The sequence below is a fragment of the Siphateles boraxobius genome, unplaced genomic scaffold (assembly GCF_051911475.1).
Source record: "Siphateles boraxobius isolate OS27281-9 unplaced genomic scaffold, OSU_SipBor_1 24, whole genome shotgun sequence".
In the NCBI taxonomy this organism is placed as follows: domain Eukaryota; kingdom Metazoa; phylum Chordata; class Actinopteri; order Cypriniformes; family Leuciscidae; genus Siphateles; species Siphateles boraxobius.
The window spans coordinates 10,365,191-10,380,770 of record NW_027508855.1 but is presented as its reverse complement, the minus strand read 5'-3'; the positions used below and the strand labels follow the sequence as shown (position 1 = coordinate 10,380,770).

The following is a 15,580-nucleotide window of genomic DNA, read 5'->3' as shown; positions in this document are numbered from 1 at the left end:
ATATATAAAAATTATCCATTTTTATCTGCAGTTGTTTAAAACTACAATACAAAACCACTGCAAGAAAAACAAGCATTTGTGTAATTCATTGGACACATTTAATCAGTCAATCAAAGAGTGTATCTCCTCAGTAACAACGCAAACACACATGCATGACAACAGATGTCCCAGCCGCCATCCGTCCAGCACCTTCTAACATGTGTGACACGTTGAATTTATTAAACATGTTTACTGCTAAACAGAAGGGTGTTGCTTCGGGTGAATTGAATCTGTTATGAGAGAAACTAAACACCATGCAGACACAACAAACCCTGAGGCTTTATGCGCTGACTATCTCGCCACGCTTTCAGACAGCTTTTCATATCACAGCAAGTTTATACTGATTTTCTTTTAATGGCCCCTCATATCATCTGATATCATCAAGCATCTGTTTTGTCAGTTGGCTAATATCACGCTGTCTTGTTGGGATGTGAGGTTTCGATTTGATGTGTCAGATATAGTGCTGATCCACAGGTGCGTTAACACAGGTTTGACGAGTGGTTTTGTTTTTACATTGTCTAGGGGTGCGTAGTGTTTGAGCTTCGCTTGAGTCATGAGCTTTTTGTGAAATGTTCGAATAATTAACTCAACTGCCCATCAATCACAAGATGAACACGACAAACACTTCCTATAAGGTGACTTATGCAGACAATCTAGAAGATCTGGAATTAGATTACAAGAATTAGATCATTTGAAAAAATGCAATTGCATCACAGCAGTCAAAGGTAGAGAAGTCAGCTGTCTCCGCTGAGACTAGACTAGACGATGCAAGGTTTCTCTTCCTCTGTTGCAGTCTGGGCACAAAATGTTCTCTGACAGTAAGAATAGCTCTGCTTTTTTCTCAGTAAGACCTTGTCACCGTTTAACATTTATTCCTGAGGCAAATCCTTGGTACTCATTCTGAAGGTAAATCAAGCTCTAAAATATCTTCTCTTTAATTAAATACCCATGCTTTTAGATGTTAGGTCCTGGCAGGTTTTTTTTTTTTTTGGACGTCATCAGTCACCTCTATTTGCATTGTCATGGTGCCAGGAGACAGACAGTCTAAAATAGTATCAGCTGTGATGTATTAAACACTGTCCAACTTTCTAAAGCAAGATACACCATAAATATTTGCAACTGTGCCATAAATGCAGAGTAAAATAATGAGATAACGAAAAGGTCCTTTAGAGGTCCAAGTAAAACACAAAGGCAAATTTAAAGGGGCCATATTATAAGGAATTAGATTTCTCCTAATCTTTTGAGATTAAATAGTTCAATGTACTTAAAAAAAAATGCACTACTGTTCAAAAGGTTGGGGTCGATATGACATTTTTAGAATTATTTTGACAGAAGACTTTAACTATTACCATTTAAAAGAAATGTTTTCTATTTTAATATTTTTTTTAAATAATCTTATGATTGCAAAGCTGTTTTTTTTCCAGCATCATTACTCCAGTCTTCGGTGTTACATGATCCTTCAGAAATCGTTCTAATACACTGATTTGGTGCTTAAGAAACATTTTATACTTTGGCTGTTTATTAGCATGTATTATAAAAAATTATAAAGCCTTATTGTGCATGACCTTATTCTACATCTCTTAATCCTACCCAATACGCAAACTTAAACGCTACAAAATCTACCTTACTAATTTAACTATTAATAAGCAGTAAATGAGGAGTTTATTGAGGCAAAAGTCATGGAAATAGTGAATATTTGTTCCCCATACTAAAGAGATACCAATATTTCTTATTATCAGTGTTGAAAACAGTTGTGCTGCAGTTGTAATATTTTTGAGTAAACCAAGATGCATTCTTTTTCAGGATTTTTGGTGAATAGAAAGCTCAAATGAACAGCATTTATTTGAAATGGACCATTTTTTAATATAAAAGTCTTTACTGTCACTTTTGATCAATTAATGCATCCTTGCTGAAAAAAACAATTAATTTGTTGTTTTTTTTAAAAAACCTTCATTACTCCAAACATTGTAATGGTAGTGTATACTATAAATTTCAGTACTCAAACCCTTTTACTAAGATTTTATAATGTTTAAAATGACTCTTATAAGTGAGTGCATTATTAAACAAAGATAAAAGTGTTGTGTTGTGTCTGTTTGGCTTCTTTTTTAAAAATCATTGTTGTGAGCAGATTTGTTTTAGTATAAGGTCTTGGCTACTTTCATTTTAAACGCATCCTATTTCAGTTTCGGTCATATTGACAGATCATGACAAAAAACGTGTTGTTAAACGATAAATCACTGTCAAAATCATAACTGTTGGAGAAAGCTGTGTCAAACTGTGCTCAATAAATTAGAATAATTAATGAACTAATAGCTCATGCAGAAATGCAAATTCTGTCCAGATTTACTCATCATAATGTTGCTCCCAACCTCCGTGACTTTCATCAGTAAAGAAAAAGAAGAGATTCTTTTTATAAATGATGTACTGGTGGCTTTTTTCCGTGCATATAATGTGAATTGCGACAGGACTTTTAAGCTTGAAAAAGAATGCAACAAAAGGGATCCGTATGACTTGTGAGAGAAACCGCAATGTCAACAATTTGTGAATGAATCAAACTTGAGTTGCTTCACAAAAGCAAGTTTGTGCTGCATATGATTTCAAGAGACTTTCATTATAACACAAATCATATGGATCATTTTAATATGACCTTTATGGTACTTTTGCTTCTATTTTAAAGCTTGAAGCTTCAATCCCTATTCATTATAATTGCATGGAGGGAAAAAGACCTGTACATTCTGCAGAATTTCTCGTTATATCTTTCTTGGAACTCAAACAAGTTTGTAACAACATTAATGTGAGTAAAAGACGATGAAATTGATTTTTTTGAGTAAACTATTCCTTTAACGATGATTCTCAGTCTTGCATGCTACTGATCAAAGCTGTGCCCTGGGATCCTGTGCTGCCTTAGTGATTCCTTTACATATCAGTTTTTTTTTATCAGATAAGCATGTAAAGTTATGTAAATTATTGTCACAGAGACCCAGAAGACCAAGAGGCTTGTTCTGTTGGAGGAGAAAACATACCCCTTCCTTTCATACATGTCCCAAATGCAAAGCAGCCAATAAACCATAGAGAACATCATCTGTTTTGTTAAGTATACATGACAAGATCTGTCTTTTCATCTGAGTTTATTTGGTTTTCACGTTTCTGGCTTTGTTCTTAACCTCCTCGTACACTTTGATTGGCCTCCCACATGTCCCACAGCAGTTACATCATAGCTTCATTGATTCTGCCAAAGCCTACAAGAGTAGAAGGAGGTTTGTTTGGGTAGGGAACACACCATAGTCAGAGGTCAGAGGAGTTAGTCTGTCTGTGTTGAGGAGGAGAATGAAATGTAAACAGATCGTGTGTATTCAAGACTTGGAATCTCTTATGGACTTGCATCAAAAGGGGCGAGGCTAGAATAAGATGACTTTCAGGTTGTCAGATTTATAATTATTGATACCTTTTGCACAAAGGGTGGAACTTATTTACACATACCTGATCACAATGCAGACGAAAGTTGCTTTGTTCACGTCAAAGTTTATCGTTTAATTAAATAGGATTATATGAGACATGTAAACGCAAGAAGCAACTCATTTTTCTTATTACAAAGCACATTTTCCCCGCATTACCTTTGTGCGTTTGGACTCTTGTACTCTGGGTTCTCGTGAAAATCATCAGCGCTATAAGAACGTTAATCAAAAGCATACCGTTGTCTTCCCACCCAACAATTAAAGACTGATTCGTATCACTCAGCAGGCGTTCTTTTTGGCACGCTTGCTCTTATAAACCTTACTTCACTCCTAACTTTCATGACATCACTTTTAAGTCAACTTGTTTACTGTTATGGTTGTTTTTCTTCAATAGATTTCCGATATGGGTTTGAGAAGCCACTGGTGTCAATGTAAACAAAATAGTCGTCATGGTTTTGTTTGGATTGTAATGATGATTTCACTCAACAGGTGACTTACCTCAGCATCTACAGGTGATGATCAACATTCTTCGATCTGAAGACCGCATCAAACTGGTGAGAGAACACACACGCTGTCAATGACTAACATTTTGGCAGTGAGTTACGTGCAGTCAGGCTGAATGGGTTTTATTGTCAACGTGTTGCCTGAAGCTTGTTTTCTTTTGCTGTGTGTATAAAGGCACGTTTAAATGTCTTACTAGCTGTTACTGAGGGTTCAATGGTGAAATATACTAATACAAGTGTCAATCACTTGTGACACTTCTGTGCATGCATCTGCATTTGTCTTTAAAATAAATGTTCTGTCATTGTTAACTAAACCTCATGACATTCCAAACTCAACACAAAAGAATAATTTTAAAATATCTGCGATTTGTGGTGGCACCATAAAAATGGTTCAAGAAGTTTTCTGAAACCATAAAGTACCTTTGCGTGACAGTTATATCATTATTATATATTGAAAATTTTCCCTTCAATGACTTTGATCACAAAAACCTATGGCGTTTGGTGTCAAATTATGTCATTTTTACAGTCTTTTTGATAGCTCCAGTGGATCATCAGTGATTTCAGTCTGTTCCTTACACAAAGCAATACTGTATGAATTAAAAACCGTGGTTCTCAACCAGGGGTTAAAGTTATATTAACACTATCTTAATTAACAGTAAAAAATAAGACTAAAAATAAAGATGTCCAACATTAAACACAACATTTTTTTAGTTTATTCATTTTATCACAATAGAAGTACCAGAGGTACATATCAGCTTAGATAGGAGGGTCTTTTGAATATTGTCTTGAATATTTGCCTTGGAGTCAAAAAGGTTGAGAACCACAGCTTTAGAAGACTTAAATATAGTTTAGTAGCTCTTTACAAGCTTGATAGTCTATGGGGGAAAAAATCTACGTGAAGATTCTTCATAAGGCTCCTGTTGTGTTACTCAGAAAAAAAGAAAAGAAAAAAAAAGGGTTTGGAAAGACATGAGGGTGAGTGAATAAAGACTGAGTTTTCATTTTCAGGTGATCTATTTTTGTAAGACAATTCAGTACATTAATATGTTTAATATATTGTGTTTTTGGGCTCTGTTTTTGCACTAAACAAAACTTATGTCAACTGTAATGTGTAGGCGGTGCGGTTAGAGAGTGCGTGGTCAGACCGCGTGCGGTACATGGTGGTAGTCTACACAAATGGCCGTCAAGACACTGAGGAAAACATCTTGCTGGGGATGGACTTTAGCAACAAAGACAGGTGACTTCAATCAAACAAACCCGTTTAGGAGTTCTGTTTCCTCCTGAAGGGACATTACAGGACATAGAATAAGGGTGTTTTTCTTTCATTCACAGTAAGAACTGCTCTATTGGGATGGTGCTGCCACTGTGGAGTGACACCAAAATTCATTTAGATGGTGATGGGTGAGTACTGCCCCCTCTGGGAATGGAGAGGAAATGCTGCTGCTGGGCACTTCAGCATTTAATGCACAGATCTAGATGGCATTAATTAAAAACTATTTTGATTTGTCCACTGAAAATGAAGACCGACAATATTAACAAGCATTCATTATTTACATTGTTATTTAGAAATGTTGTAGTCCTTTAATAATGTGTGATGGCCTTAGTTAACCTCTCTTCTCCTGTCTCCAGAGGCTTCAGTATGACTACCGTCGGGCGCACGCACATCTTCAAGCCGGTGTCGGTCCAGGCCATGTGGTGAGAAAATAAAGTCAAGAATTAATGTACTAGAGCAATTTAAATTCACATTTTAGAAATGTCAGTCGGGTACATGCTGACATATTAGAAGGATTTTGTGGTCATGTTCAACAATGGGTCTCCTTTTACCAGTTTTACTTGTTAAAACTGTGTAAGAGGTCATTTAAGTGCTTAATTCACCCTAAAAAAATCAGAACTCTTTATTTCCATTCTTTCATGTTATTATTTATCTTATAATCAACTCTCTTTATCAGGTGAAGTTAAACAGTTTTTTTCACCAAGAGCCGCTGTCTAATTGGCTGGGTGAATTTATGCACTTGTTTGTTACTGGGGTAGGAAAAAACAGCTCCTCAGGGGAATGAAGATGAAATGAGTGGACTGTTTTTCAAATGTCCACAGGTGCTTTGGGAGTTTGACATCTTTAAAGGGGCAATGTGTAGTTTTTTTAGGTATTTTATTATCCAAAATCAATATTTTTATTCAGAAATATGTCCTCAATGGTGTACAAATACCTCTGCCAATTATCTGACTTATCCTCGTAAACGAAGAATTTATTATCTTTATATACATGTGACGGGTAGGTCCACGGAGGCTTCCATGTAGTTCCGCTATCTTGAAAAACTATAATAGCAGAGAGGGTCAAAAAGTACTAGGCCAACGCGTTTCCACAACGCGTTTTCGTTCAGAGCCAGCGTCACGTAACTGAAAGCAGCAGAAACGGAGGAGCAGAGCAGTGAGAGGCGCTTGTCACTGCCCCGGCAAGTTTAAAAGGCTGCATAGCACTATACTATTATTATTCATACTGAAACATTCATTTGTTTGTTGTGTCAAGTTGCAGTTTGTTTGAAATAACAAACCTGTTCACCCGAAGGAAAACTCGACGAAGTGCTATTAGAAGACAACCTGTCATAGCTTTTTGGTACATAACAGCTACCGTAGATGCAACACGCATTTGAAAAAGCGAGGCGCTGGAGAGCACTATTCGTTTGAATGCAAAATACAGTTTCACCGCTAGATGGGAGAAATTCCTACACAATATCCCTTTAAATATAATAGAGCACCATACTGCAATCTGGTGCCCCCTTCAAACAAGTACTGTGGTTGTACCATGGTAGTGAATATCAGATCATCAGATAGGCCATGTTTAAAATGACACCTTGATATGCCAATAAATTAAACTATACAAATGATTACTGAACGATTACCATATCCACCACGCACTGCATGGATCTCCAACATACTGTCCAAAAAACACAGTAATACCATGGTACTTTTTAGTGAACAGAAGTTATGAGTGCTGATTCCAATGCAGTTTTATAGCATTTTGACCTGTACTGTAGATCTTTTGCTCGTTCTGAAGCTGGGAATACAATGTTGCAATTATTTGGGTGCAGATCTGAGCACAATTGCTGTTCATATATCCCTAAGCAAACTGAATCTAAGGGAGAAAACTCATGAGGTCCTGAAACAAATGATCCTGGTGGGAAAATGCCCTTAATCAACTGAGTTTAGTGTTTTGTTTCACCAGTGTCTTTTTTAACTCAATTTGAGACACTGTTTGATCCTTTTTAAGATTATAATTTCTTTTATTGTGAAGCCATAGCATATGGACCCCAAAAAGAGAAACTCGCACCGTGATCATTTACACATTTGCACAGGTCTCTCCATCTTGCTCACCTTTAAACTGCTCTTCCTTCAGGTCTGCATTGCAGATTTTACATAAGGCATGCGAGGTGTCACGAAGGTACAACTATTTCCCTGGCGGCATGGCGCTCACGTGGACGGGGTACTATGAGAGCTGTATCGGCTCTGAACAGAGCTGCATCAACGAGTGGAATGCCATGCAGGACCTGGAAACACTGCGACCAGACTCTCCTGCAGTCTTTGTTGACAAGTGAGTCCTTGGCACTTGTGAAAACCACAGGCAGATTTAATTCTATAATTTTTTCTTTTTCTTTTTTTAAAGTGACTTTTTTTGCATTGTCCCTTTGTGACCAACTGAGACCATGAGCAAAGCCAGACATATTTGTTGAGGGTTATCACAATTTAATGTATCTGTAGGAACTGAGGAGATGCACTTTGAGTAAAGTTTTAAAAGAGAAGGGCGTAATGCAATTGGTTGAGCTAGTGTTGCTGTGTTGAGCTAATCATGATGGTCAAACAAACATGTGCAACATGTTTTTTGTATGTTTTCTTGTATATGCTTTTTATATATTTTGCTTAGAATTTTTTTTAAAGATTATGAATTTTCCCAAACAGTAATAATATTAATTTAATAATAAAAGTAAAACAACAACCTTTCTTGAACCCTTGATCTACATTGTGTTCTGTTTCTGTTTCCCAGGCCAACAGAGAGGGAGAGGACAGAATGTTTAATCAAATCCAGACTCAGGAGTATCATGATGTACCAGGACTTTGAAAATGTCACGTCCAAAGAGGTTAGCGGGAAATGCAGAGTGCATAAAAACGCAGTTACACACTAACATACTGAATGATATATTTCATGACAGACTCAAAATCACAGGATTGCTACCAGGATCCAGCAATGTGTCTCGGCTGAACTCTCGTGATCAGATTTCAGGAGACTGATCTTAACAACAGTTGTAAATAGGATCTATAACATAACAATTGTTGAGTCTGCAAGTCCATAATGATGTGTGTTTTTCCTTAGATTCGTAATGAGTTGGAACAACAGATGAACCGCAACCTGAAAGAGTACAAAGAGTTCATAGACAATGAGATGCTGCTTATTCTTGGGCAGATGGACAAAGCCACTCTCATCTTTGACCACCTTTATCTGGTTAGTGCTGCTTTTATCAGACCTCCCACCGTTTCCCCCTCTTTGTATTGGTTTTTATCATATAACGATGAGCAAATCGCATCTCCCCCAGCTGACCCTACCCCAAAATTAAAAATAATCCTTAAAAATAAACTAATTAATTAATTAATTGTCCAAAAATAAAAAAAATTATGACAAATGACATCAAATAACTGATTGGTTAATTACGTACAAAATAAAATGCAAATAAAATCTGAGATTTTGAAGCACTTGTTTTACAAGGAATTTAGTTTTAATTTATTAATGTAAAGCTTGTTAGTTCTGTAGAAAAGCAGATGATATTTGTCATATATGGGGCTCTAGATGCCAATATCCAATTTGCATTGTCATTTTTCAGGGTTCTGAATGGAATGCTTCTAATCTAGAGGAACTTCAGGAAACTGGGTGAGTTTTACCTTTTACTGGCATCCACGGTTTGTTTTCCTCCCATACTGTTGTTTTTTTTCAAGAGACTTCTTCTGTAAATGGGTTAATGTTCAGTAAATGTGAAAGTTTAAGGTGAGTATGTATCATATCACCTCTTAAAGGGCAACATTTTCTCCCGTTTCAGCTAAAGTTCAGAGTAAAGCCATCAAAGCTGTTTCTTTTACAGCAAGAAGCAGGGTGTATTTTTAGTACCTTATGTAAGAAACAAGAATAAACTTGCATGCTATATGGATTTCTATATTTTGTAAATGGCATCTCCTCATTTAAATTCATTGCTATTTTTAGGGTCGGCTACATCTTAAATGTAACAAGGGAAATAGATAACTTTTTCCCAGGAACATTCTGCTACCACAACATCCGAGTGTACGACGACGAGGCCACAGACTTACTGGCTCACTGGAACGAAACCTACAACTTTATTGTCAAAGCAAAGTAAGGCACCTATCTTAAAAAATAAGCAACATACTTTTCTCTTTCCTTATGGTTTTTCACACCCTCCATGCTGTTTTTTGTTCTGTACTCTACAGAAAGAATCAATCCAAATGCTTGGTTCACTGTAAGATGGGCGTAAGCCGCTCGGCCTCTACTGTAATAGCATATGCAATGAAAGAGAACGGCTGGACTCTGGAGAAAGCATATAACTTCGTTAAACAGAAGCGCAGTATCACCCGTCCCAATGCCAGCTTCATGAGACAGCTGGCGGAATATGAGGGTATACTGGATGCCAGGTACAAGAGAAATTCCCTTTTTTATTGTAATCTGGTATGTGTATTTCTTGTTAATGGTTCACCCAAAAAATTATTTGTACACACTTTCTTCTGTGTACCAGATAATTTGAAAGATGTCTGTTTTTTTTGTGTTTTTTTTACAATAAAAGTTAGGGCCCAGTGTTTCTTTTGGACTACATAGACTTTCATTGTATAGACAAGACACATTCTTTTCTTTCGTTATTTATAAATTATAAGTAATTGTAAATAAATAAATAAACTTTTTATATAAAATAATTAATCCCCAAAAAATTATAAAATAAATACGACAAATCAAATCGATTAATCAAAGAAACATTCTTTCCTGAAACTTTCTTCTTTTTTAGTTTTGGAGAATAAAATAAGTCACACAGGTTTGAAAGTACATAGGTTTTAAAGCTTTGTCTTTTTCCCTTTAAGTAAGCAGCGTCATAACCGCCTGTGGCATCCTGATTCAGATTGCGATCACCCTGACTGTGAGCAAACTGCTTCCCCTTGCTGTGTGAATGCAGAAACTGTGGATCACGTCACCCCTGACCCCACAAACCCCAGAGTCACCGTATGCTGTGAGCCTACCGCCCACTCCTCTCCAATTAGCCTAGATCTTGACCCTGGCCACCCACAAAACTACCACTACTACTTCCGCTGCCTGTCTGACTCGGCCCTCGACAGCAACCCTACCACGCCCATCCATGCACCGCCTCTGGTGGATGTAGATCGCGTCTTCATCGAGGTTGCCGATGTGGAGCAAGATGCGCTTCTTGACGATGAAACCATCGAGGGGCGCGACAGCCTTCATTTACCCCATTTCAGTGTCCCAGAAGAGGGAACGACCGCTCGAACCTTTTCTCGAGGGGCGGAGCCTTTGGAGGAACTTCGTCTACGTTTGGAGTTCAGCACGGTGGAGGAGGAGGATGAAGAGGAGGCTCAGAAAGAGCAAGCAGAAATGGAGGCGTTAGCAGAGGGAGCGAAGAGAGGAGATGGAAATGAGGGAGGAAGGAAGGATAGTGAGGAGTTGTCAAATGAAAAGGGGATTGATCTTGCAAGCCTGAACCATCTGTGCAATGAGAACTCCAACAACAATAACCACCTCAGAACGCAACAAAAGCTCACTGTAAGTTTATTGCATGATCGCACCAAGTATTAGCACCTAGCACCATTTGCATCACATATTATTTCCATTACATAGTTTTTCTTGTCTTTTCTTGTTCAGGAAAGTGTCCATCTGAAGCAGCTTGCTAAGCCGAGGCTTGCTCCTGGTTTGTTGTTCGCTTCCAAGCCCACCCAGAGTGCTCTGTTGGAGACTAACAGACTAGGCCTTGCCCCTTTACCCCTCAACAGTGTGCCCAATATCTCTATTCAGATGCCACCCTGTGCCAACTTGCCCATGACAGCCAAGTGTGGCAAGCTTGCCTCAGATCTGTGCCTTGATGCCATTGCAATGCCCTCGGGACAAAAAGATAAGCCAGAAAGCAAATCTCTTGACAAAGAAACTCTGAACCGGACTCCAATGGTTGAGGCCAAAGGGGAAGGAGATTTCAGACAGAAAAAGACTGATGCACAAGGTTCCTCTGCTCTACAAACGTACGAGAGAGAGATGAAGGGCTTGGAGAAGGCGGAGGCCGCTTGTTCTCCACAACAACAAGAGACCCTGATGCAGCTGCAACGCTCTGGCCTTGTTCGTCGCCGAAAAGAGCACTTGGAAATACTCTCCGGTCTCTTCCAGGAGCGTGCACGCGCTAACGAGCAACGGGGAGCAGGTTCAAGCAAAACCGAGGATGCAGCAAACAATTCCAGTGATCCAACCGACCCTTTCCACAGGCCTTTTGGAACACGGGCAGAGTTCGCTACCGAAGCAGAAGTGCCATTAACGAATGAAGTCTTGTTGGCGGTCCTAGGGTCAGGTGGCCAGACACCGGTCTCCTCCCCGCATGGTTCCACACTCACCCGCAGCTCCAGCAGCGACAGCCTCCGCAGCGTACGCGGCAAACCAGGCCTTGTGCGTCAACGTACCCAAGAAATTGAAGCCCGAATGCGACTTGCAGGACTTACTGTACCTTCTCGACTAAAGCGTTCCAACTCTCTCGCCAAACTAGGCAGCCTCACCTTCTCATCTGAGGACTTGTGCTCGGCATGCTCCTCTGATGCAGGGACCCTTCTCATGCTGTCATTGTCCCCAGAACCTGAGCACTCACTCAGCCCAGAATGGGGCAGACCGTGGCCCTCTTCCTCGTCCTCCACCAACATGGAGGCCTTCAACCAAGGCGAAGCTGGACCTGAAGAGTCCAAGAGCTGACAGCGGGCAACAGTTTTAGAGCAACAGTACCTTTGGTTTCAACTTCAGCTGGAGTTCTGCAGCAATGTTACTGAGATATTTATATTTAAATATTTTTTAAACATTTCAGCCACTTGGGGGAAATTGGCCATTCACAGAAGTTCTTGAGGTGAACAAATCTAACAAGTTGGGTAAACAGTGTCTTCTACAAAAGAGTTGCTGGCTGTTATGAATATAAAAATAATATTCAATGAATCCAAAACCTTCTGGACCGGCTCAATAGATGTGTATTGCACTGAGTGACGAACAGTTCATGAGGTTTTCACTGCTCTTCCTCTCTGCTGTTCTGAAGCAAAATAAGCACTCGCCATCCCAGAGGCCATTACTTGAAAGCGTCAAAATAGACTATTGTGTGAAGTTTCCATCAGCCCACCCATTTATCGCACCATAAATCACTTAATTGTCGCCCGGTATGAGTCACAGATTCCTTCAGACATGGTCACACATTTGAAAAGGGTTTAAAAAAAATCATACACCCTGCTGTGCTCATGCTTCCTGGCTGGATGGTGAAAGGAAATGGACTCTTTGCCGTGATTAGGAAAGTTTTTTGTATACTGATGGACTCTTTTATCATTCACAGAGCACTGATGATTCACTCACAGGTTTCAAAGTAGTACCTCATACCAGTACAGTACTGTTTGTAAGCCAGGCCGACAACTAAACAGGATGACTGGCAGCACTTCAGTGTTCACACACAACGCAGTGTGTGTGTGTGGATGCTCATTGGGAAAGCTGATAGAGGACCACCAAAAGGAGATTTTTTTGGGATTCTTCCATCTTTTTAATACTTGATGATGGTGTTGAAAGACAATAAGAAAATCAGAGGCAACTTCAAGCTGCTGTTTTCAATCCACTGAAACGCTCATAGATGCAGTTTCTGTTCTTATGAATGTGACTGTCCATGTTGCTGTCAAAATAACGGTTGGGTTTTGGGGAAACGTTTGGGTCACTATTACTGTTACAGTCTCTAATAGCACATACTTGTTCATGTAGAAATGTTATATCATTGCAAACTCCTCCATAGTAATTTCTCTAGCAGAAGAGCTGCTCCATGTTTCCAAATGTGATAGAAAATGAATCATTTAACCATGTAAAGAGTGACTGTTATTTTTAAGGACTTTTTCCTGAGGCAGTGGCTTGTTTATGCAACCTGAACTGAAGCTTTAGCAGTTTGCTGATGATTCCCACCAAGTTATGGCTTTACTGTTCTATCTCTTTTTCCTGTTTGTACTCGCTGTCAGTTTTCCATAATGAAATCAAAGGTTGATTGACTTTTTGAAACAGATCTATACAGAGGTAGAACTGAAAATGGTCGCTCTGAAACAAGATCAGACAACAATTACAAGGTAAAGGTGTGGCATGGTTTCAATAACTGTTAAACTGTGAGCGTGTGTCTGTGTGGGTGAATCTCACAAAAGCATGTCCTGGTCACATTTCGCCCCAAAAATTTTTAAGCTATATTAAATTATATTTTGCATTTAGGAACTGAACCCCATTTTTATGACAATGACATTTTAAATTACTACTAATCATAAAAATACTGCTTATACTACGACTACTACTTGAATTGGCATAAAATAAAAGCCATACAACAAATATTACAATGATTTATAAATACTTTACAATCTAAATAATACATCAAGAATATATTGCTTTGCAATAAAGTAACAAAATATATATATTTTAAAGCATTACAGTAATGGTAATTTTAAACATAGGATTCATTTTAAGCATTTAAGCTAAATATATTTCTTTTGTTCTTGATTTTATAGATTTTATGTGATATTTGGGGTGGGAAAAAAAGTACCAGACATGTTTTTGACAGTGATAATCACTTCTGTGTCTAAGGACACTTGCCATACCAGTTGTTGTGATCACACAAGCTTTGATAACAAACCCACCAATGCATCAATCCAACTGTTTGTTCATATCCTGGTGTCAACAGCCCTTTATTTACCCTTTATTTATCTGATTACAGCTCGAGTTAAAGTACTTGAGATTTATTATTATGCAGCATACTTTTCCAATATTTTTTAAACTGATTTTGTACAAGTATCTATGCTACCACATTGAGTTTGAGCAACAGAAATGTGAAGTTTGCGAGTGTGTGCGAGTGAGCGGTGCCTTTAACAGCGTCTACACCATGACTGTGAACTATTTATGAACACAAAACCCTTTCAGAGAATGTGTGTGCATTTTAATGTTGAAAAACATGAGCAGGCTCATAGTATATACACACGTCTCCGCTTCCTCACATATACACAGCAGTACACTGTATGTAAATATATATGTTGGTTATATAACAGAATTGCTCATGGTACTTCCATCTGAAAGTCAACTTGAATCAGTTCCTCTATCCTGTAGATGGTTGCCTGAATGATTTTTGGTTGATTTTACAAGCATCAACACTATTTAATATTCCTTCTGGGGCCTGAATATAAAATCTAAGAGGAAAAATAAGCCAGAAAGCTGTTTTCTGTCATGACCACTTACATGCATCCTTCTTGAATGTGCCCTGAACCCTCCTCTTCTCGCCGAAGTCTTTGCCATTTTGAGGTCAAATGTGAGTCAGAGATTAAAGATTAAATGTTATTGGTTGCCTGCATTGTCTTGTGTCATCAACATCAAGTGCCTTACCCAGAAGCACTAAAGGCATTGTTCTGTGTTGACTCCCATTTGATAATGTTGCCAGTTAAGGCAGAGGCCAATGGGTTACATGGGCACATTTTAAAGCTGGCAGACATTTTCCTACTGTACACTCCTAAATGTAATTGTTGTATGAGAGAAAATAGAAACAGATCATTGACATTTGGCATTATTTCATTTTGATTAAAGATGAAGACACTGCAAACTCATGAAAGCTGGTAGAGTTGTCAAGTTTGGGGAGGTTTTCCTTTCCAAAGGAGCAAGGAAGGATTTTAATGCTTTTCAAGTATGAAGTGATAACCAAAGTTTTGTGTTGAAAATCAATATTAAATGCCACATTTGTTGATGCTTTTGCTTATGGAACCACCATAGATTCAAGCTATTTGCATGGGAGAGACTGGCTTTTTTTAAAAGAATGTTACATTGGTTCTGTTCCCAAATCAACCATAGACTTTCCTTTATTGGATATTGAGCGTCATTTTGTGAATTAGCAATGCTGATTAATTGCGATGCTCGCAAAACAGGTGCGCTCGCTTCCCCTCACCAGGTCACCATTGTTCTCATTATTAAGTATGCAGTAATTTTCTTTCCTTTGTACTGCAGATTTGCTGTAGTTTCAATGCATATTGCACTTTGTACATTTTGTTGTTGTACTGTATGTGTTTATTATGGGAATAAACTTTTTCATGCAATCATTTTTGTTTTTCTTGTCATGTTTGCTACATTTACTGGCAAAATACTTGAATCTAGGCCATTTTAGACTCTTTTTTGATTGGTTAACACACTCTAGTATAGTATTATGACATCATAGTGTGCCATCTGTGCTCAGTATATTCTGGCATGGTTGTGCAGTTAGAGCAGCCAGCTTATGCAACTACAGGCTAGACCTCCTTGCA

At 38.4% G+C, this 15,580-nt stretch overlaps 1 protein-coding gene across 5 annotated transcripts in view; it reads left to right on the top strand.

Annotated features, from left to right (window-relative positions):
- Positions 1–15,379, top strand: part of ssh1a (slingshot protein phosphatase 1a) — a 44,829-nt gene extending 29,450 nt beyond the window's left edge. For all 5 annotated transcript variants that reach the window (XM_077241397.1, XM_077241399.1, XM_077241401.1 and 2 more), the window contains 12 exons: positions 3,984–4,048; positions 5,113–5,234; positions 5,330–5,398; positions 5,627–5,692; positions 7,392–7,586; positions 8,037–8,130; positions 8,364–8,492; positions 8,869–8,915; positions 9,243–9,389; positions 9,485–9,685; positions 10,124–10,817; positions 10,917–15,379. In XM_077241397.1, coding sequence (XP_077097512.1) covers positions 3,984–4,048; positions 5,113–5,234; positions 5,330–5,398; positions 5,627–5,692; positions 7,392–7,586; positions 8,037–8,130; positions 8,364–8,492; positions 8,869–8,915; positions 9,243–9,389; positions 9,485–9,685; positions 10,124–10,817; positions 10,917–11,999 — 2,912 coding nt within the window. In that variant the 3' untranslated portion in view covers positions 12,000–15,379. The remainder of the gene's footprint in view (positions 1–3,983; positions 4,049–5,112; positions 5,235–5,329; positions 5,399–5,626; positions 5,693–7,391; positions 7,587–8,036; positions 8,131–8,363; positions 8,493–8,868; positions 8,916–9,242; positions 9,390–9,484; positions 9,686–10,123; positions 10,818–10,916) is intronic.
- Positions 15,380–15,580: the final 201 nt, after the last annotated feature.